The 23,716-nt window shown below is 40.1% G+C and overlaps 2 protein-coding genes across 3 annotated transcripts in view; both read right to left on the reverse strand.

Annotated features, from left to right (window-relative positions):
- Positions 1-1,434: 1,434 nt before the first annotated feature.
- cs (citrate synthase) lies at positions 1,435-16,773 on the reverse strand. The gene is made up of 11 exons (XM_077575585.1): positions 16,599-16,773; positions 12,829-12,879; positions 11,205-11,312; positions 7,987-8,052; positions 7,478-7,609; positions 6,783-6,971; positions 6,222-6,421; positions 5,182-5,311; positions 4,993-5,094; positions 3,815-4,024; positions 1,435-2,998 (listed from the first exon to the last, which is right to left on the reverse strand). The coding sequence occupies exons 1-11, from the start codon at positions 16,647-16,649 to the stop codon at positions 2,828-2,830; spliced, it is 1,410 nt and encodes a 469-aa protein (XP_077431711.1). The 5' UTR covers positions 16,650-16,773; the 3' UTR covers positions 1,435-2,827.
- Positions 16,774-17,655: 882 nt separating this feature from the next.
- LOC144036079 (inactive dipeptidyl peptidase 10) overlaps positions 17,656-23,716 on the reverse strand; it is a 47,707-nt gene continuing 41,646 nt past the window's right edge. For both annotated transcript variants that reach the window (XM_077546385.1, XM_077546377.1), the window contains exons 18-25: positions 22,832-22,930; positions 21,901-21,967; positions 21,612-21,806; positions 21,479-21,533; positions 21,287-21,386; positions 21,010-21,068; positions 20,171-20,243; positions 17,656-20,073 (exon numbers count right to left, since the gene is read on the reverse strand). In XM_077546385.1, coding sequence (XP_077402511.1) covers positions 19,856-20,073; positions 20,171-20,243; positions 21,010-21,068; positions 21,287-21,386; positions 21,479-21,533; positions 21,612-21,806; positions 21,901-21,967; positions 22,832-22,930 — 866 coding nt within the window. In that variant the 3' untranslated portion in view covers positions 17,656-19,855. The remainder of the gene's footprint in view (positions 20,074-20,170; positions 20,244-21,009; positions 21,069-21,286; positions 21,387-21,478; positions 21,534-21,611; positions 21,807-21,900; positions 21,968-22,831; positions 22,931-23,716) is intronic.

Raw genomic sequence — 23,716 nt, forward strand, 5'->3', positions numbered from 1 at the left:
CCTCGTTCGTAGTATGTGTGACGTCATAATGCAACATCCAGAAGCGTTTGTCCTCAGGCTTGCAGGTGAGCTAGCGCCTACCACAGCTGACTCGAGGGGGGAGGGGCGGGGTTGCATCCTGAACTGGTCAGCAGCCAATCGCAGGGCAGCTTTCTGGTCATTTTCAAGGGAAAGCAGACCTGGGTGACGGCATGCAGGCTGGTTATTAATATCCCCGCCAGCACGTACATTAAGGAGGGCTCGTGTGACCGAGGAAGGCCAAAGTGTCTTTTAGTGCCATGACGCACAACTCAGATCGTTAAGACACTAACTCATGTTATAGAGATGGGCATATTTACAATATCAGCAGGGAAAGGGGAGAAGGATGGAGTCAAATAAAGGGCCATTTTGGAACCGCAGCCTTTGATACGTAACAGTGAACTATTGTATTCTGTTGGCTCACTAGGTGGGCATTAGTAGTAGCTGCCGCACTGTTGTATGAGGGTTCAATTTTGACTGTTTTAATTATATTTACAGACCCTGGGCTCCATCTTAAGAAAGCATGGTATTGCCTTTCACGTCTATGCGGATGACAGTCAGACCCACATATGTGCCGCTATGGGAAAAAAAGTACACATTCTCCTTCAGTCGAATTTTGTCCTGTCTGGAGAAATTAAATCCTTAAAGGCCCTTCTTGAATTTCAAGAAAAACAGAATAGAAATTATGGTGTTTGGTCCCATTACAAATAGAAGATTTGGTGTGTTGTCTGTGAGCACAGCTTGTGGCTTCATAAAGACTGCAGTGTTCTCGTTGCATCTGAGATAAGATGAGTTTTCACGTGTACTTTCTGTTAATGTATTTATTTTCTAAATAGTATTCATAGCATACTTTGAATCTAATGTAATTCTAAAATCATATTTTGATAACAGTAAAAAAAAATCTCTACTAGTTTTCCTCATGAATTAACTTATACAGTGCTCATAAGAACAAATGATCAAGTTCCCTCCTTTTAGTTTTAGTGCTACCTAGCATTAGCATTTTTATGCAATCAAAACAGACTTCTTTCTGCTCAATATGACAATAGAAACAAGAAATCAGAACATTGTGGATTTTTGTTTACAAACGTTTTTACATTACAATTCTCCTATAGTTATCCCCCCAAATAAATAAATATATATTATATTATACATACATATATTATATATATAATGGTCTTTTCTTTTTTATAATCCATAAACAAAATTCAATAATTTACAAATTGTAAAATATATTTGTCATGTTAAAGTCATTAAAAGAGAAGTATTTTTTTCCCCAACAAGCCAATATGTGTGAGGTTTTTCACTTTTTTAAGCCCATGACCAGAGTATTTGTAACACACTGGTGTTAAGTCATTAATGGCTCCAAAGGGTTTAAATGTTCGTCAACATTTCACCAGTGATAGAAAGCAGACCAGGCAGAGTTAATAAAAACCTTTATTTTTCAACCTTTATTTTTCCTTTTTTGGGGGGTTATGTTTTGCAGTATTTTTTGCCCTGTCCGACCAATCCAGGCCCCTGAAGCGCATCTGATGAACCCACCTTACATTTCATTCTCATTTATCATTTACGACCTTCCTGTTTCTCTACGATCAAAATAATGAATGCAGGAAGACAATAGACATGAGGAGCGGTGGGGGAGATTCTGAGAGGCAAAAATGGAGTGTTGACACACAGTCACAGACGGGCAGGCTGTTTTGGCAGCGAAGCTCAAGAGCAAGCTTGAAAACACCCGGGGCGAAAAAAACTAAACAAAACCACGTATGTACAAGATAGCTGCGGTTTCTACCCGAGGGACTGAACTACGACACAGTTGGTACTTTGGTGTGGTTGTTACGAGCAGAACTTATACATATATATAACCTATGTACACAAAGTATAAATAAAACCACAACATGACCCAACCGTGACAGTTCAACACCACTAAGCTCAGGAGGAAGGGACACAATCAAGCTAGGCAGCGGTGACGAGTTTGGGGTCTCTGGCTTCAAATGACGAGATCCAATCAATCAAGCAAACGCAGATTTTGGAATAGTCGATGTTGAAAAGCGCTCTCGTGTGGACAAAAAGCAACAAACATTAATAGACATAAGGAATTACGATGACGGCGCCCACTTTGGATTCAAGCTTGCTCTTATGCGTCACTACGGGCCGCCCTCTTGCCCGCCGTGTCAGTCACCAGGTTAAAGTGGCGCTGGACTCAAAGACAGGACGGCTATTTTGATCGTAGAGGGAAGACAGGCCAGCACTAAAAACAAAAAGACAGTTTCAGATTGAAAGCAGCATTTTTTTTTTAAAGTTTTTTTTTTTTTTTTTTTAACTGCTTGATGATGATGATGATGGTGAAAACTGGAGTGCTCATAAATGGGAGTAAAACATTGCCAACGGCAGGATGGGGGGGGGGGGGCAGGGGCGCATAGAAGAAACCAAAGCAACGTGTCAAATGATTGCAGGGGGGCGTGGCCTTAGCCGTAGAAACAAATACTAAGGAAGTGCAACAGACTCCCACAATTCCCTTTGAGTGTCAAGCTTAATTCATAGCGAGGACTTACGAGGCTATCTTTAAAAACAAAACAAAACAAAAAACAGGTGGGAGTCTATGTCTATGTGTGTGGTAGTTTCACCTCCTGAGGAGGAAACAGGACAACTAGCACTTTTTGATGTGTAATGACATTAAAAGTAGATCGTCTTTTTTAAATCCTGTGGAATTCCGGGGGTGGACAAGGTAGGTCAGGGGGGGTAGTCAACTCATCTTAATTAACCACGTTTGCGCCTCCTCCCACCACTAACCCCCTCCTCGTGCGGTCGGGGATCAACCCGACTTGGTGCCCACCAGGGACATGAGTCCATCCGTGCTCATGGACTTGGGGCGCTCCAGCGGGAATCCCAGAGCTCGACTCCACACCAGCTGGGACAGCACGCCGAGAGCCCGCGACACGCCGAACAGCACCGTGTAGTAGTTCATCTCTGTCATTCCGTAGTACTGCGGATGGGGGAGTACAGGGGCAGGTCAGGCTTGGCTGCAGGGACCCGCATTTGCCCAAACGCACTTTTACTGCAGTCAAACTATACAAATAGTGGCTTCTACTCGACGACAATGATTCCCCCAACCACTGAGCAATGAGAAATCAGGGTTGCCATTATCCAATTGGACTTAATTGATAAAAAAAAAAAGGTAATTATTTATCTGCTGCTAAAAATCCATGCCAGCTACATATAGTGGCAGTACAATAAACGCCAGACGTATTCAGTGTTTTGTTTACAGATTTACAGGTGCCGCTTTTATGCTCAGGCAAATGTAAAAAAATAATAATACTTTGGCGCCATCTGGTGGAAGTTGGTGTTGTTGTTAGGTTTAATTCATTGATATTGTTTTTCCATCTGCTTTTGAGATGTCCGGTTTTGTTGGTGGTCTTTGAATGCACCTCATGCACAGTCAAATGTGAACCTAAAAGTATGTTTCTGCTGCCCTCCCAACACAACTAATTGTCTGCATTGTCTAATTTGCTGTTACAATCTGCACCAGTGTCTGCTGTAATGCATGAAATAATACCTTGACATACGAGTTTAATTAAAGGGTCAATATCATGCTATTTTAAGACCCTCCACAGTTAACAACTGGCTTGTTGATTATATATTACAGTTGGCTGGCACAATGTCATTTCTATTGAAATGATTTTTTTTTGCTGGCTATTTTTCGAACCCGGAAGTAAGACTGGCGCTCACGGTGCCATCTCGCTTCTGTTAATCCCTCCATAAACCATCATTTGACAACCACGGTGGCTAGGTTGGAACTCACCTGCAGCAGAACGCCGCTGTGGGCGTCCACGTTGGGCCAAGGGTTTTTGGCCTTGCCCTGCTCCAGCAGGACATCGGGGACAATCTTGTAGAGCTGAGCCACCATCTTGAACATGGGGTCGTTGGGCAGGTGCTTGAGGGCAAACTCGCGCTGGCAGGTGTAACGAGGGTCTGTTTTCCTCAGGACGGCGTGACCGTAGCCTGGCACCACCTGACACAAAGAGGGCACATGGCATCAAATGTCATTGGCCACTACATCTGCAACTTTCAGTTGAGTTTTAGCTCTAGGGTGGACTTGCAGCATTGTGACAGCTGTGAGCAGATCTACTGTACAGTGCAAAGTTTTAGGCCACGACTAACTGCGTTGTTTTAATAAGCTTTTTTCACAGCAGTCATGTTGTCAAAGGAAAACAGTAAAGAGGAGGACACATACAGTTAGCAGGATTACACAAAGTACAAAACCCGTTCACAGCACTTTGTACCTCTGCAGTGGTGCATGAAGCAAGGAATAATCCTTTAATTGTAGCCGAAGTTCTGGATTGGGTGCATATACCACTTGGCATTAGCATAGGGTGGCGCGATAGCCTCCTAGGCCATTTGTGGCCCATACCTCATTTTTTATTGCTGGATGGCATATTCTAAAAATAAAATTAAACAGTCCACATCAGAACATTAGATTTGGTGTATTAAAAATGTATTAACTGCACCCCAAAAACAAACTGAACTTTGTTCACATGCATACTGTAAGAGTCTGCGGCACCCTCTTGTGTCCACACCTTGACAAGAAGTGTTACGTAAAAATGATGGCAAGCAGGTGACACTCATCTAAAACCCGAATCCCACTGAGGGGCAAATTTTTGCGAGTGTTGGCAAGGGTAGTGAATGTGTGATCCTGTCAGGGTTCGATCAACGTTCGCAAACATTTTAATGAATCTCTAACAGTTATGTTTTTCTTCTCCCATGGACATTTTGAACTTGTTCTAACAACACTTATGTTTTTAATCTGCCTATGATTAGGGCCTGGCTCAGATGTGACAAGATCGGATTTTCTTTCACAATGGAATGACCCATAATTAAAATTTGGCCACTTGTGAGGAGAACAAAATGAATTGTGACACAAACCCTTGAAGCTGCATGCCATTTACTTTCTAGTCCATGGAAAGACCTGGCGGTATTTACCCTTCCGGACTTGAGCGTGTTCCAGATGTAATCCCTCATCCTCTCATCTGACACCTCCCCTCCGAGCTCCTTCTGCAGTGCAGTCAGCCACACCAGCACTTCCTAGAAGCCGAAGACAGCACCGTGAGGACAAACAAGCTTATTTTAAACAGCTTGCCTGGTTGTGTATATGTCTGTCGAGGGGCCAACCTGGTTTGCCAGGCCATGAAGAGGACCAGCCAGGCCGTTCATGGCGGCGCTGAAGGACAAGTAGGGGTCTGACAGGGCGCTGCCCACCAAGTGGCTGGTGTGGGCACTCACATTGCCTCCTTCGTGGTCACTGTCGCATGGCACAAATGTTAGTTTATTTTAGGCATGTCATTTTGATCACTTCTAACAAGTAGGGTAGGGTAAGATTATGTGACCCCTCCCCCCCAATCACAATTTTAAGACAGATATTTAAATGTGTTGTGGATATGTCTATATTTTGATTGTTGAGTAAATGAACAGAGTCCCTATAACATAGAAGCTACTACATCTAAATGTTTACATTGCCTTCGCTTAAACAACCCTGAAGTATTTGTTGGCCGTGGACTTTATTTGTCGACATCATTAACAGGGATGTGATTTGACCAAAGTGAAATTATCTGAAAATTTAGCCGGGGTCTGGGGTCCAGAGCAGTGCCCTGGTGGGGGGACAAGGGGGGCGTAGCCCCCCGGAGCTCATGGGTTTTCCGTGTTTTTAAGTACTTTCAATGCACTCACATGACAAAGAAATAGACAAAACAACAGCATAAATTTTCCATTGAACTATCCCATATAAAATGGCAGTTTTAGTCAACTCAAAATCAGTCACATTCAAAAACATTGGACTGCCTTTGCTTTTAAAAACTATCACTGAGAATATCATCATATCTAACTAATGTGATTACTAAGTTAACACATAAATAATGTTGAAGAGTTCAAATTTCATGAACAAATAATTGTATCATGACCAAATGAAAAGTAACTCATATTAGAGCATACCACAAATGTCTTTGTTATAGCAGAAGATGTTATCTGTCGGAGTCATGTGCATACACAATGAACTTAAAAAAAAAATAATCTGAATTTTTTTTTTGGGGGGGGGGGGGGGAGATAAAAAAAAAAGCGGAATTCCGCGAATTAGCGGAAAAATCACATCCCTGCATTAAGTTTGTTTAGTTGAGTCAAATATAAGACATCTTTGGCCCAAGGGCGTTATGTGTTACCTGTGGATAGTGAGGTAGAGTCTCATGAGCTCAGTGAACTGGGCGTCGCTGTAACCCAGCATGTTGGTAAAATTGTGAGACCAGTCCAAGTTGGAGTCGATGGCTCCGATACTGCTGCCTTCGCGGTACAGGTTGCGGTAGATCTTGGCCGCGATGCAGGGAAGCTTGGCGATCAGGTCCATGGAGTCTTCATAGACGTACTAAGAAAGACATTGAAAGGAGGAAGGGGGGGGGGGGGTATTTAGTTTATTTAGGCTAATATGCTAGCTAATCCTATTTATTTATGAGCCTCATGTGACGGTGGTTTGTTTGTTGAATACTTTAACTATTAACCACAGTGGTTTATGAAACACGGGTGTTATGATTGTTGGCGTTGATGCTTTATTATCCTCCAGATTTGAAGTCCTTTGCCATCATCATGTGTTATCAATATGCAATTGCAAACCCCTTTTATGGGGGCATCAGTTACTGTGGACAAAGACTTCCCTGTGTATAAAGATGTTTTAAAATGAATTTTAATCCCTGTGAACATGAATATACAATATAAGAAAACCAACTCACCTCCCAGTACTTGGACTTGTGCACACCCTCAGAGTAGGCGCGTGCAAAGCTGCTCTCGCTGTTAAGGGCTGTGATGGCGGCGCTAAACTGAGACATGGGGTGAAGGTTGGTTGGGAAGTTGTCCAACATGGTGACCACGTGTGACGGGAGCGCCGCTCTCTTCGCCCACTCTTTCGATACCCAGTTCACCTGGCAAACAGGAGCGTGTAGTGTCATGTACACATGTGGGGCACATCTGTCTTACATTTAACTTGACTCAGACAGACGGGTTCAGCTGAAAGGCAAAGGGCTTATCAATCTGCCTTGTCAGTCCAAATCTTCAGCGATAACGGCAATAAAGTGAACTTTTTTCCTCAGCAATAAATCTCAGAGACTGATTCATTTATAAATGATCACCAGGTATTTCATAGCAGCTTAATGTTTAGAACTAAACAGTTATCAAGTTTTACAACCATTTGTAATCATGTACTGTACACTTTGTTCCTACCATGTGTTTTAACCAGCATTTTACTGCTGAGTCCATTTCTCTATTGTCTAGTCAACTGTAAGGTAAATCAAAAACAAATTTAGACTGCTTTTAAATGGACAACATTTTGATTATGGTCATTAACTGTCTCTTCCTGGGGAAAAAAAAAATTACTAAAATAGAACATGGAAGTGTGTGTGGAGCTCCAATGCCCCACCCTGACACTCACCTGCTCCTCAGTGGGCACCTGTCCTGTGACCAGCAGCCAGAAGAGGCCTTCAGGCAGCGGCTCCTCACCTCCTTCAGCTTTGGGCAATAATTTCTGACACTCTGGGATGCTGTAGCCTCGGAAACGGATGCCCTTTAAAGACATAGAAACCGTCAAGATACCAATTCAGTCTATTGGTCTGGTCTATTTGCTTTTTATTCTATTGGTGTAGTTATGTGACAATCCAATTACCCTCGCGGGATTAATAATCTCTTTTCGCCCCTTTTTTAAATTTTATTTTATTTTTTAAACCAGCCAGAATCATAAAAAAAAGCACTGTTATAACAAGTTTTTGATCCACGCTGTGTTGGAATTAGTGTATGATTAAAAACATATTTCCAATGAAAGTCAAGGAAAAGACAGCGCTGGAAAAAAATAAAATAAAAACCAATTACAGGGGGATGTGGTAACAGAATTTCTTTAAACATGGGTGCTATGTGCTCTTTTTAGACAAAGCATTATGCACTGACCTCATCAGGATCCAGCACAGAGGTCTCATAAACAAGACCCTTCATCCCCCTCATCCCTCCATACACCTGGAAAAGAAAACACAAGATTAAAAATAAATAAATAAATAAATACAAAACTTTCAGTTGCACATCTCCAAAGGCAAACAAATCTTTTTAACGTTAGATGGATTTGCCTATTTATCAGGTTACTTCGTAGTTAGAAAAAAAGTACCAATGAACAATGCAAACAAACATGACATCACTTTGTGCAAGCTATAAATAAATGCTCAAGGCATAAGCGTCCTGTACATAAGGACTTTGCTTGGGGACCAAAGAGTCGTACGTTTGAATCGGCTTACAAACAGTGAACGGCCCTCAAATGCTACTCTGGTTTTGTGTCCTTCAGCACGGCACTACTTCGCCCGCCACCAAAACACTTGTCCCTTGGCTGCATGGCTGCTAGTGCAAGTGTTTAGGTTTGATCTTTAGTCATAATAAAATAAGAAAAAAATAAAATAAAATAAAAAAGTCATAATAAAATAAAATAAAAACAGTCACATGAAATATTCCTATTTGGGTAGGTTTATGTATGCATGCTTAAAAACATCTGATGTGTTGAGTTGAGCTGGTGAGAGGTAACAAAAGTGGACCAATCTGCTGTTGCTCTTCACAAGAGTCATACTTGTGCAACACTTGAAACCACTTCCTGACACACCAACAAAAGATGCTTTCCTAATATTTCTTGCCCGTACCTGTGTGAACGTGTGACTGTAGACATGCTGGGCAATACTTTACAATACCAAAGTCCATTCTTTGGTTATGGTGTAATGCGTCAAAAGCCACTAGTGTTGATCCGGAAAAGGTCACTGTGGCATCACGCGCCCTCGTGTTGCAGTTATCACCTGGCACAGAGCGAGCCACTCACTTCATTTGTGACTTCAGCGAGATAACCTGATTGATACTTGACACAGACAGCAGGGACAGATTAAGTGGGCTAACTAATCTGCGTCACGCTTCATGGCTTACCTGGTGTTACCAAAATTAACACAAACAACAATGCTTACTAGACACTTTGCACCACGTCTACCTGATGACGCTGATGATGCCCACGCTTTAGTGAGACGCTGAGTGACACAACACTTCACCGGTCATTGAGGATTCATAGAACTGGAGTTAGTTCAAAAATGGATGTCTTTAAATAAGACAATCTGTGCCTCTTCTGATAAGTGGAGTTGCTGCGCACTCTGCCCCCATTTCCCAGATAAATAGCATTGTGGCATATTCTTCGTATTGTTTTTGTTTTATACAAAACAACTGACTGCGGAAGTGTGAGCTTAAGAAAAAGAACAGCTTCTTTCCGCAAGCTGTTCGGACAATTAAAATCAAACTGTGCTCTGTAGCCCCAACATCAGCCCCCCATGCCCATAGATCCTGACACGTGTAACACTTAATATTCTTGAACACTCATGACTAAGTAAATATTTGCATTGCATATTTGCACATGTTTAAACCGTGAATAGAAACCTTCCTTATCTCTTTATCATGTTTACTTTATGTTATGTTGTTGTTCTAGTTCTAGTGTTATTTTCACAAGCCTTGGGACTTACTACTAGGTTAATGTGGGACTTTTGGGTATCATATGATGTGCCATATTATGTGGAAATGTGTGTTATGATGACAATAAAATTCCATTAATCCTTGAAAAACAAACCCAAGCAGTTACATCATCAGTTTGATTTAGGGCACACTCACACTAGGGTCATTTCTTCCGTACCGTACTGAAGCTTCATTGCCCCCCCCCTCTCCTGTCCCCATCCGGCCCGCACTCACATTACTCTAACCAAACCGTGCCCGGGCCCAGTTGCCTCCAAAATAAAATACGTCATCACGTTGATTCACGTAAGAAGAAGACGTCATTATAAGGGGGGACTGCACTTCATCATCAGAACCAACGTGAGCCCTTTGCTGCTGCCATCTCTTTGCTAGGGACGCTCTGGTTGTTTTATGGTCAACCGTTCTGGACGCTGGCTATATGCGTGACGTCATGGTTACGTTTCGCGCGGCGAGCCCATGTGTGGCCAACCGTACCGTTCTCTGGGCCACCTCTCCCAATCGTGCCAAACTGGGGATCGGAACCGTACTCAGGCGCGGGTTGATTGCGCTCACACTACCAGGCTTTAGCAGCAAGCGTGCTTGGGCACGGAAATAAATTGATATTATATCTAAGATACTATTTTAGGTGAAAAAATGTCATTGAAATGTGAGTGCATTAAAAAAAATAATAATACACACACACTAATATTTCAAATTTCTAATAGGGATGCACGATAATATCGGTGGCCGATAATTATCGGCAATTATCAACCAATTTGACGTTATACAGATAAACTAGATAATATGTGATGCATATTTGTGACATCATAATGCGCACGACCTTGTGTTCACAGAAGATGCATCATGGCAGTCGTCAGTGTGGGCTTTCTTTTCTGCGTTGCATTTTTTAAAACATGACTGTTTTGTTTTGGCAAACTCAAAATGAGTTACTGTTTGTCTTTGAAGCAGAGATATCAATAAAATGCTGCTTCATGGCTCTTTACACAATGTTTCAATGTATTTGTACACGTTAGGATTTGAAAGTATATTTGTATTCAAGTTCATTTTGCAAACAATTATCGGCTTACTTATCGGTTATCGACATCGACCAATCAAATTTGTCTATTTGCGTGATGTCGCCTTCGCTAGCGCTGTTCGAATATCACAACAGAGTGACTCATGAATCTGAAGTTTTTCCCGCAACAACGACATAAGTCATTCACTACTGTCTTTCTTCGGCTAGTAGCCATGTTGGATTTTTACTCCGTCTTTGCGGAAGAAAAACGAGACGCTTTTCTGACGTCACGTCCACTCTTCGCTCATTGGTTCATTCCACTGTCCGTTACCTCAGGTTTGCCCCGCCTCAGAAATGCGACTGATAGGGCGGTTTCCAGGCTACACCCGAGTGGGGGCGTGGCTGTGGGTTAAATTTCTGAAGGGTCATGGGACTGAAAAGTTTGTGAACCCTTGGATTTACACATTGCTATAAAAAGAAAACTTGAAAAAAATCCTGCCAAAACAATTACACCAGAGTGTTGTAGATTTCCTGGTAAGTAGTAAAGTGTTGTCATAAAAAAACACACTGGCTATACTTTCTTAAACCTGTGAGAGAAATTGAATTGATCAAGACTTAGAAGTCTGCTCACCATGTCCACAGTAATCTGCCCTATGTTGGTTTTGCCATACTGCTGCTTGAAATTCTTGATCCTGCTCTGTTCTTTCGGGATTAGGTCTGACAGGACATCCTTCAGATTCTGGATTTGAAAAGAAACCAAACAAACACAGGCACAAATAAACACCAACATGTTCAAAAATAGCACTGATTTAAAAAAAAAAAGATCAGAGGTTCACTCAACAGACTAATTGCAAACATTTCACCAAAGTATTAAACACCTGCTCTACAAAGAACAGCACAAAAATGGTGTTTTACTGAATACTGCTGGCCTAACACACACGGACACCTTTTTGCTGATATGTTGAAGAATACATAACTCTCTAACAGTTGACAGAATTTTGAAATGTCTGAAAACCACAAGCTAGTTGAGACTTAAGCCCTTTTCACACTGCAACGCACAGGTAGCTGTGGATGAGTCTAACAGGGATGTGATTTGACCAAAGTGAAATTATCTGAAAATTTAGCCGGGGGTCTGGGGGCCGCTGGCACCCAGCTAGGTCCAGGGCAGTGCCCTGGTGGGGGGACAAGGCCGGAGCTCATGGGTTTTCCGTGTTTTTAAGTACTTTCAATGCACTCACATGACAAAGAAATAGACAAAACAACAGCATAAATTTTCAATGTATATTGAACTATCCCATATAAAATGGCAGTTTTAGTCAACTCAAAATCAGTCACATTCAAAAACATTGGACTGCCTTTGCTTTTAAAAACTATCACTGAGAATATCATCATATCTAACTAATGTGATTACTAAGTTAACACATGAATAATGTTGAAGAGTTCAAATTTCATGAACAAATAATTGTATCATGACCAAATGAAAAGTAACTCATATTAGAGCATACCACAAATGTCTTTGTTATAGCAGAAGATGTTATCTGTCGGAGTCATGTGCATACACAATGAAATACAAAAAAATAAAAAATAAATAAAAAAATCAGATTTTTTTTCGGGGGGGAGATAAAAAAAGCGGAATTCCGCGAATTAGCGGAAAAATCACATCCCTGGTCTAATCATTATCCATGTTTGAATTTTTGTCATTCCAATTGTAGCGCTGTTGCAAAATGTTAACATGTGACGTGATCTATCCTTACCTGGTGTATGCCTGTGCCACTATCTTTAAATAAAACAATTGTCCAACCAGAAGGAAAAGCCTCGTAGTTACTTCCTGGTTGGTTGCTATGCAAGCATTTCCCAAAATGGGCGAGCTTGCACTGGGGCACTGTTGTCCTTGTGTGTTGCACCGCAGCAAACAAGAAAAACATGTGCAGTCAGTGTCAAACACAGTTGGGCGAAAGTTTGAGTGTTTTGAACATGTTCAAAATTGACTTGAGATAAGAAAAATCATAAAAACTCTAGGCAACATGTGCTAACTTGAACGATGTGAAATAAACTTTTGCCCCCTCAGTAGGATACGGGCTTAACTGTCACTTGCTGGTTGCAGCCAAATAACACATCCATATTTTACTTCATTTGCTCCAAGACACGATTAATGAGTGATTAATCAAATTGATAGACTATCACCATTGCGGTAAATGCACGTGCAATATGCGTGTCGCACTGAGACAATCAGGGTGGAGGTCCAGGTTACTTACTGTTGTAGTGGCGCTGGCGTTTCTAGCAGCTGTAATGAAGTAAGTAGCACTCTGTGGCACAAGAAATAAGGAAAGTTACAATTGTGACATATTGCCAAATTGGCCAAACGGGTACAACCAAGCTACCTAAACCAATTTCATACTTAAGCCCAATTATTTTTTTTTTTAACAGCAATACATTATGTGACACAATAAACTGATTTCTGCAAAATCAACTCATCTTTATATACAGAGCTGTTAAAAAAAATATGGCAAGTTGGCAACTGAAACAAAGTACATGAATAAATTCAATTCAAACATAAGAGAAACAGCCCCACCCCAAAATAAGCCACATCAAGAAGATGCAGATAGCTCAAAAGTACTCATCTAGCACAGCAACGCATGAAGCTTTTACCACACTCCCCAAACCACATTGTCAATAAAACAGTCAATAGGGCATGTCCATTTTATAAACACTTCTCCACCAAGCTCTCATTAATAAATTATCGATTTCACTGAGCCAGCTTTTCATAGACACGTAGACAAAACATCCCTGTGGGAAAGCCTATTTTCATTTCAAGTTACAGTTGTGGTCAAATGTTTATAGCATGTATACATGATATTGGCATGAATGTCATTATTTTGAGTTTTTCTTTTTATGGCTAACTTGTACAGTTCTTTCTCCTGGGTGGTGAGTGGAAGGATTATACAAGAGTGTATATAATAAAATAAATAAATATTTATAGTTTCAAACAGGGTAAAAAAGTACACATTCAGCTTCAGTCAGTCAAGCATAACTTGAAAACGGCAATTCTAACATCTCATTAGTGATCATGATTTGACTGCAGTCGCAAGTTGTTGTTTTTTTTAGCCAACATGAGCGGATTTGTTGGACAGCACTAATTGGAATGACCAATACTGATAACGACCTGAAAGTTCAAGATACTCCGTATTTAACTAGAGGGAGAATTGAAGAATCATAGAAGTTGGTCATGTATGTGGAGCCATTTCTAAACTACATGTTGCCACTGAAAGACGAGTCCTCTGTGAGGTCAAGTTAAATCAACAATTGAAGGTGGAGCGTCTGGTTGAAGTGGTTTGGGTGAGCCGATTCTGTTCCCGCTGGTATGATGAGTAACTACAAACTGGTTGGAGGGGATGACTCACGAGGGTCAGCCAAAACAAAAGGAAGGATCTTCTTACCATCACCACACGAGGCAGAGGGGTGATTACGTAACAATCCGGGAGGGGCTTAAATATGGAACATTAGTCACTGCCCACTTCCTGGGAGGAGCACATCGCAAAAGAATATGAACAACTTAGGAGCTGTGTTAAAACATTCACCTTTCCCTGACAGGGCCATTCATTTACTCAACTGGAAAGAATCCCAGGCATCTACAAGGGGGAGGACCTTGAATACAACCAGTATTTTTTTTTTTAACAGAAACGTAGTCATTTTTGCTATAGGTGAATATTTACCATATAAGACCATACTGTTTAAAAAAAATATATATACTCCTACCCCTCCCACATTCTTTAAATACATTTAAACTGATTAAAACACACTTATTGAAGCATTACTTAGCACCTATTCTTTCTCTATTGCTGTCAAGAAATGGGAAACCAAGATGTTCAAGCTGTTTACAATATTTGTCACTCACAGTGGATGCAAAAGTGACACAGAAAAGTAAACATTGCCTATTTAGACGACAAAATATTCAAATAAACCATATCATTTTGCCTTCAGTTCAGAAAGAAGGTGTAATACGAACATAACGTGAAAAGCCATAGATTGGATAAGTGAAACTAGAAATAGAAAATTACTGTAATTATACACCTTTAAACAACAGTAACTTTAACACACATGGAGCAGAAACGCATACTCACAGGCATAGTCGCTATTACTATACTATTGCTGTTGGGGACCTTATTTGCCTCTTCTGGCTGTTGATTACACTGTATCTCTTCAAGTAGATACCGTTCAAAGATGTTTTTTCTCTCTGAAAAATGTTTGTTGTATTTTTGTGGGAGGAAATTATAAACATGTTTCCTCTACCACAGTGGAGCCCAGTACACACTATTTCACCCCCCCGCCCCAATAATTTCTACATAAAAATAAAAAAAAGTAATACATTTGGTAAGTAAGTGTGTAGGTCTAGATTTAAAATACTCTATATTGTCTGAGAAATAAGTTCTGGAACTTTTCTGACACATCTTGTAACTTGTGGTCATTATGATTTTCTTGACACGGGTTGGATTATGTTTATTCACCCCAAAGGACAAATTGAAAGCTTTCTTTCCAATGTCTCACTAAGTTTCTTTTACTCTGCCTGTGAGACACAACGTTTCTTATCAGTGGATGTCAGGTGATGCTTTGCGCCCCCAAAAATCCCATTTCTATCAAGGTTACTGCTGAAATGTTAAGACCCCACTGTAAACATTATCAGATGCAACAACTGCTGTGTGGACAGTGTGTGTTGTGGTAATGACATCAACCGCAACTTTCGGTGATGTCAAGTCATTGTTAACTGGTAATTACAACCCACTATTGACACCACTGGTTATCCCTTTCCTGAGGGAAAACAAAGCGATGTCTCTATGAGGTGTGAAATTTATTTTGGAGGACAGACTCATTAACAAATTAGCATTGTTCACATTTCACAAATGAATGCATGCTCTTTGAGCACAGTAAAAAACAGAGCATTAAGGACACCATTATCTTTACACAACTTTTTATCTGAGAAAAAAGTACCTCTATCTAGAGTGCAGTTTCACTTACAAATGCAGTCACAATAAACATGTGAAGCACCAGGTGTTCTGTCACATTTGAGATTTTATGACCAGAGCTTGTTATGTAACGCAACAATAAAGCGCCAACCAGGGCAAAGCCTGACCCAAGGAAAGGGAAAGAGGTGAGTGTGACAGAGGTTATCTGGGAATTGTGCCTATTATGGGACCTGATAACCATTGCCGTTTGTACAGCATTATAAATATACATTTTGAATGCAGTTTTACCTACTATGAGGTAATTCGGTGACTGTTGAGGTCAGTGGAGTAAAACAGTAGGTCAAAAGTTGTAATAAGGTTGCAGTGCATGCAGATAAGGAATGCACTTGGTAATCTCAGAGGCAAAATGCATTATACACCCTCTGGTGATTAAATCTTAATATACTGTATACCACTGCTATTAAATGTACTGTACACCTTGTCAGATACACAAAAAAAACTGCAGGTTGATTTTACATTGGTCATTCGCACTGTGATACATCTATAAAAAAAAATCAGTTACTACTTTAAAGTACGCAAGAAAGCCATTTGAAGATCTTACCACACATATTAGGTTAATGGCATTTTTAGTGAAGGTCAACATGGTGGTGGAGAATTATTAAGAGTGTCAGAGCAACGCAAGTCTAAATTCTGACACTAGTTAAAATCAGACAGTATCACCGTTAGCAAACGTGAAATGACTTGTCACTGCACTTCACAAAGTCTCCTTTTTTTCATAACTTAACATGTCCCGCCTGTGATTATTCATAAAGGAACAGCGACATGGGGATATTTGTTAACGCCACTGAGAAAAATTACAACAGCGTTAATAAATTCAATCAAACGTTCATGGTTAGACGAGTTTCTATAAAGCATTTAATCCAAAGCAACGACCACCGTTGTCTCACAATGTGGCCGTCGGAGCTAACATTAGCTACCTACCATGTCGTTAGCCCGCTAACTTCAGTTTGACGGCTGAAACAACGCTGATCAAATAACATGGAGGCCGCGCGCTGTCTGATTACCTTTGAATTGAGGAGTTTAGGCGCTAGCCTGCTGACAGTCAGGAACGACATTGTGTCTGTGTTAAAGTAGTACTCTGGTGTCTTCTCAGTGGATCAGAAAGCCGCTACCGGTGCGCCGCGGAGCCGCTTGAAGGTGCCCCTCCAAAGAACAGAAGGTTGAAGAGGGATTCAGGCCCGCAAGTAACATCGATGTTGATTGGACGATGGGCCGGAAACGTGAATGTGCGTAGAGGGCTGTGATTGGCTACAGCACCGCTGCGCCTATGCTGATTTGACGGCATCGGTGACGCTATGTGAACATACTGTACTGTCTGTTCAAGACCTAACAGTTAAAAGTTGTTCCTTGGCTAACAATTTACAATAATTATCTTTGATGATGAAGTCTGGATCACAAACAGTACTGTGAAACATTTCTTAGTTCCTGACTAACTAACCCCCCCGCCCCCCCCCCCATTATACAATATAAACATACTACGTAAGGATTCGAATATTGTTCCTGTATGTTTCAGAGTATTTTTTAATTATTAGTATTTTTTAATTAATTATGTATGTATTTATTTATTTTGCCTGTAGTAGTACTGTCCTGTATGTTTCAATATGTTCCCCTACTCCAACACACCTGATTCAAAGCAGGAAATCAACATCTAAAACATGCAGGATTCAAATGATCCAAACGTTTTAATTAGGTGTGTTGGAGCCAGGGAAACATCTAAAACATGCAGGATAGGGAGGACCGGAGCTGGTGACCACTACGAGTAGGGCATGTTGGCCTAATGTAATCGACAAGCACTTTATTTTTGTAGAAATACACCCACTCATTTGTAAAGTAAATGTCTTTAAGTAAATGACAATTTAGAGTATTATTTCACCTTAATGTACATGTATTTGGAATGTGGGATGGATTCAAACTCAGAACCTCGCAAATGTGGGACACACATGCTACTTGCTTGCCTTTTGCTGTTTTTTTGTAGCATTATAATTTTAGACTCACAGTGCTTTTGACACTGCATTTTGATTATGTTTACAGCATAGCTAAGACACACTTGACGTGACAAAATTCAAGTTTTTAGACTTAATTTATTAAATTACCCTCAAGAGATTATAGCATCTGTGCTTATAACTCAAACTACACCCCAATAGGGACTGCACAACCAAACTGCTCTGCCGTTGTAAATGGTTTCAGTCGCTTGAATTGCTCATCAATTGGCTTAGATTACAAATTGGTACAAAGTCTTGCGTATAAAAATTGAGATTTGTTGCATATCTGCTGTGAAATATCAGTCGATTTAAACTTAAGTAAACTAACTCTACCGTATCAAATGCCCTAATGTTTACATCCATCCAGAGCAATGATAAAATATATTGTTGTAGTGCCACCAATGCTGCATGGTCTAGTCTCCCATGCAGTATAGGGGGCACATACCAATCACCTAAATGGTCCATTTGATATATAGTGGCTAACAATGACTACAAGGAATACATTTTGCTGTAAAATAAGATTTAAATTGTCAAGGTTTGCTGAAAAACAAATGCTTGATGTGAGAATCGCGGCCATGCAATGGTTTGGTTTGATGGACTGAACCGCTTTTGCCCGGTAAATCCAGGTATGTCTCATGCATTAAGAGAGACTCATCTAAATGTTAAGTATCAAAACATCAAGATGATCCGCTTCCACTGTGGTGTAGTCACAGCTTGTTTAACCCTGGAGAACCCACGGGGTCAAATTTGGCCCCTATAAATTCTGCTACTCAAATAACAAAGACCTTTTCTTTTCTTTTCTTTTTTTTTACAAATTTAACTTCAAAAGTCCAGAGTGCCACTTCTGACCCCTGCATGGGGCCATCTAGTGGATGAATATTGCACTTACATGAGCCAGAGTGGTGGTGACAAGATGGCTGGCAACATGCTGTTTTGTTGAGCTGGAAATCAATCCAAAAAAAACCCATCTTCTCAGCAAACCATCAGATGGTAAAATTTTGTTTTTTTTGTCAATCTATTTCATATTATGTTGCAGAATGCCTAGGAGTGTGTTTTATATATATATTTTGATAAATTAGCAACTCTGAGCTAGTTCAAAAAAATAAAAAAACATATATTTTGGTGTTCAGTGAACTTATAGCAGTCATTTAATGTATAATTTATAATTTTCCAAAGAAGAAAAGGGTTCTTGGGTTCTCCAGGGTTAATTGATCCAAATGACAACGTCATTGTTAAATTCAGTGACATATGAATTCACATTGTCAAAGCAGTCCATAGATGTACATATTTTGGCACATATTCTCTGCGCTATTTAAGGTGTGTAAAAAGATAGCTGTCACAATAACTCAAACTTTAAAAGGAACGTGAATCATTTCCAGCCAGCCTGAAAGCAAAATGACACATCAGCAGTAAGTCTGAGCTTCATTTTGGAGTTTTGCCCTGCAGTAGCCTACTCTGAATAGGAAACCTGTAAAGTTTCTGCGTCTCACAATGTAGTATACTTTGAACCATGATGACAAAACACAAAATGCAATCTACTTCACATCATGCGGTCTTTTAGGGACACTTTAGAACCTGTAAACATTTGGCACAATAATCAGTCTACATCACCTCAGATATACAGTGGCTATAGAAAGTCTGTTAGAGCAGTGGTGTCCCGACCACCAGGCCGCACAGATAGATTAGAAAATATGGGTGATTTTTATTATTATTATTTTAGTGGCCCATATACCAGTATGTCCCGATCAGAAATACAGCCCCATTCAGGTCAACCCACAGATTTGGAATTGTTCACTTCAGCTGTCTGGCAGACTTCTGAGGGTTTTGTGCCAAAATTGAGAGCTATTTGGAACTGTTCAAGTCCCTCCACGTTTGCTAAAGCTGTATTTCCAGCTGAACAAAAAGAAGATCCCACCACCATGGAAATTATGTTTTTCAATTGATGCGCAGTATTTTGTGTCAAATATGCACATCAAGTAGTTCAGACCGTAACAACATTTTCTCAGATGATTTTTGGGGGGTAACATTTTGTGGAAAAATGCAAAAACAAGCGTGGGTTGACTTTCTATACCCACTGTATTTTGTAAACAAACGGAGTCTCAAGCAGACAGTAAACATCAGAAACTATTGTGTGCAACAAGTGTCGAGTTCCTCCATTTTACAGATGTTGTAGGAGCTGATTTGCTCGGCTGATCGTGCTTGGTCCGCTTGCACACTCACCACCGAGGCGTATCGACCTACGATAGTCCTTCCAGAGGTGAGGAAAGGGAGCTCCGGGCTCAGTCATCGTCCTCCTCGTCATCCTCAACCGTATCCAAAAGGATGCTGTGCTTGAAGCAGTTATGAAAGTAGTTGACAACCGTGCGCTGGAAATGCTGGATGCTGCGCGGTTCGCGCAACGTGTGGCCCTCATCTGGATACAGCTGCAGGGAGTAGTTGGCCTCCACCCTCACCAATCGGCTCAGGAGCTCCGCACTGTGCTGAAAGTGTACCCTGGCTGTGGTCAAACGCACAACATATGCGCTTGTTAGGATTACGGTAGGATTATAAACATTTATACTGGTCATCATTTCAATAAGGATAGGAGTGTTTACCATCTGCAGTTCCGTGTAGAATAAGAAAGTTCTTATCTTTCAGTTTGCTGACTTCCTCCAGCAGAGAGGCAGTCTGCAAAAATGAAACATTGTAACATTAACTTTGGAATTAACTCAACGAGAGCAGACGCTCCTTCATAAAGCATATCATATTGACTATTCAATATTGATATTAAAAGTGCAGGCTCGAGTTTGTGATTCTCTCTATGTAATTAACTCTCAGTTTACAACATTTTCTCTTGGGTGTAAATGATTAATAGGGAGCAAAAGTTTGTTAGAGTACTAAGCAAGAGTACTATGGCCTGTTATGGAGGATCAAAACGGACACAATTAAAAATAAATAAAAGTGAAATTAAAAATGAATATAAAAAATATAATTAGAAAATTCAACACAAAAAATAAATATAAATGGAAATAAAAACAAAAAACAAAAATATATACATTAATAAATAAAAGTAAAAATAAATACAAAAATGAAATTACAAAAATTACAAAAAATAAGTATATAAATAGAATTAAATGTCAATCAATCAATAAAAATGCTCTGCTCTCATATTTATTTATTTCATGCAGTAGACACTATCAGAATGAAATCCGTCATGAAACGTTATTCAAATGAGGAGGGTGGTCCTAAGTGTAGATATTATATTATTGTTATAAAAAATATAATATATATAATTTATATATATCTATATTAGTTTTCATTTTCACTTTTATTCATTTATTTATTTATTTATTTATACATGCATTTATTTTTAATTTTGGCAGTTTTGGTCCTCCACACCTGTGGCCTCATCTAAAAAATAAATCCTGTACACATTACGGCTTCAATACCTTACCGAATAAACATGCTCCTCCTTTGTTGGAAGTCCAAGATACCGCTCAGAGAATGCAGCACCTGAAATGGTACAATAACAATAACATCTAGCTCGTTACAGTATTGGGAGTCTGTAGGTAATTGTTAATGAGTTGGTAGAAAGGCTGATCAGTAGACCGAATCGGTCTCATCGGTAGGTCAGTATACTGACCTGTCGATGGGTCAGTAGGAAGGCAGGATAGGTTATATAAGTCTATATTATAATAATACTAATGATAGTAATAATGACAATAACTCACTGTAAAGCCTAAAGTCCGTTATTGGGGCCACAGCAGCTGAGCATTGAAAGAGCTTCTCTGTTGCAGTTAACATTTTCAGGGTTGAGTGTCCACCAAATGCCTGTTCGGAAAACAAATACGTTTAAATGCAGAGAAAACATATTTTTTGGTGTGCTACTGTAACTACATAATTTTTTTTTTTTTTTTTTTTACCTTGCCATAGAGAGCCATGCGGCGATCATCAATGTAAGGCAACTTCATCAACAACCTGCAAATAAGCCAATTATCTATTCAGTTTGACCTCTGTCATTGCCATTGTTTGCTTTTGCTATCGTGTGACACCCACTCAACAACTTCCAAATGATCTTTGACTTGAAGTGGACCGAGCTTGCGTGGGTCTGAGGTGGCGGTCTTCTGTCCACGGCCGACCCCGCTCTGGCCATCCACCCAGACCAACGCCACATTGTGTGAGCTGCAGAGAACCTGAGGCCAGTCAAGTATGAACTCCTCCGTCACTGACTGACGACCTGGAAGGCTGTCTCTGAATGATGCGATCAGAAGGAAGACAACTGAAAGCTGAAAACCTTGAAGAGGTTGGGTGGGTGCAAAACATGGTGCAAAATGTGTTTACTTACACAATAATGAGCAGAGGGTGAATGTTAGCCTCATATCCTTGAGGTAAAGATAATTTCAGGTGGACATCTAAGGAAAGAAATTAGGAAATTCATTTTTAACTCCCTAATACATTATCTAAATAAGGGGAATAAAAAGGCTCATCACACACACTGACTAGTGGTTAATGAGATTATTTCTGGGTTCAAATGACAACCCCTGCCTGTGTGGAGTTTGTACATTCTTGAGTGGCTTGTCTGCTATGTTTTCAAAACCACATTTAGGTCAAATGAAACCCTTAAAATGATCACTTGAAGACTAAACTACCGGTATAAAGACTAAATTGAATGTTTACAAAACAATTATTTTAGGCTCAAGTGAGGACTACATTGTGTCCATTGTTTGCATATTAGGGGTGGGAATCTTTGAATGATTCATGATTCGATTCGATTTAGATTTTTGGGTGTGCAATTCGATTCATAATCGATTTTTGATTAAGTGCGATTTTTGATTCAAAATGATTTGATTGACAATGATTTGTGCTTCAATCTATAGATGTTCAAGGAATCGTAATGATCTATTCCAGTCTGACTCGCTAATGCTAACTGGTGCGCTACTCACGGCATTTTTATCACTCAAAAGAACGGCTCCACGCTAAAAAAAGAACAACTTTTATTGGAATAACTTGATCGTGACTTTTTCCTTCTACTCTCTAATGTGGCTACAACTTAACAGTGTATTAGACCGCGTGGTAACACACTGCCCCTAAGTGGCCAAATTGGGTACAACATGAACAGCGCTCCCAATAAAGGCACGCACAAAGAAGGGGAAGACAGTATAAAATAATTAAAAAAAAATAGATTTTGGGGCATCGATTCTGAATCGTACTAAATGAGAATCGCGATTCTTATGAGAAGAGACCACAATGAGCAATTGTAATGAATGCTGTCGTACCATGGTTGTCAGCTGAAAGTGTCCTGAACAGAGTCTCGGGGAGACGCTTGTCCTCCAAGGCTTTGGACAGGCGACTATTGTCCTCCAAGACAACATATCCTACAAAAGATATAACACACTTGTAGAAAGTATGAAGGAAATTTGGTGGTAGGCCACATATAAGCGATAAAAATTTTACACACGCTTTTAACTGACATCTGGAAAGCTATTTAATCCCCTGCAGAAACATTATAATTTTATTGTCAGTTAAATGATCAAATGCTACCTTTTAGCCAGAGAGAAAACCAAAAGGGGCACAAATAATAGCTCATCACCATTAATTAAAAAATAATTTTACGTGGTTATGTAGGAGGAATATGGAGGTAAATTTGGTGCAAAAGTAACTTGTACTTGTGCAATCTTGTGTAAGAAATTTGTAGTTGTAAAAAAAATATATATATGTGTAGGTGTAGAAAATATGTACTTGTGGCAACAAAAAAACCAACAAAAATTTGAAGTTGTAGAAACATGTGAAAATAGTCCCATAGAGGTACAGCAACATACAGTACTTGTCATAGTCCTATTATACAATTTACTTTGTGAGGTACAATCAACGGAGAGCCACAGGACAGAGATAGCAGTAGGAACACAAACAAAAAAAATCCGATGTTTTTGACCCAGTGGTGGGTTTTTTTTGTTTGGTGATGAGTCCAACGCCCTTGCACCACATAAATGGTGCAGTACTGTTTAAGAAGTGCTGCCTCCACAAGTAATTTTTTTTTCCATTGTCTATAGAAGTTGCTGTATCAGAGCTCTGCCTTGTTTTCATTGGCTCAACAGTTTATGGCTGTGTGATGAAGCAGGGCCGCCAGCCCCTTGAAATTGGCGAATTTCAGTGAGACAAGG

Source organism: Vanacampus margaritifer, chromosome 1, assembly GCF_051991255.1.
Source record: "Vanacampus margaritifer isolate UIUO_Vmar chromosome 1, RoL_Vmar_1.0, whole genome shotgun sequence".
In the NCBI taxonomy this organism is placed as follows: Eukaryota; Metazoa; Chordata; class Actinopteri; order Syngnathiformes; family Syngnathidae; genus Vanacampus; species Vanacampus margaritifer.

Excerpts from the sequence above, each read along its gene's own strand:
- cs (XM_077575585.1), bottom strand. The coding sequence starts at position 16,649 with ATGTCGTTCCTGACTGTCAGCAGGCTAGCGCCTAAACTCCTCAATTCA. Across the intron at positions 7,610-7,986 it reads CTGTGCTGGATCCTGATGAG|GGCATCCGTTTCCGAGGCTA; the intron begins GTCAGTGCATAA and ends ATGTCTTTAAAG. Across the intron at positions 4,025-4,992 it reads ACACGCTCAAGTCCGGAAGG|GTGGTGCCAGGCTACGGTCA; the intron begins GTAAATACCGCC and ends TCTTTGTGTCAG.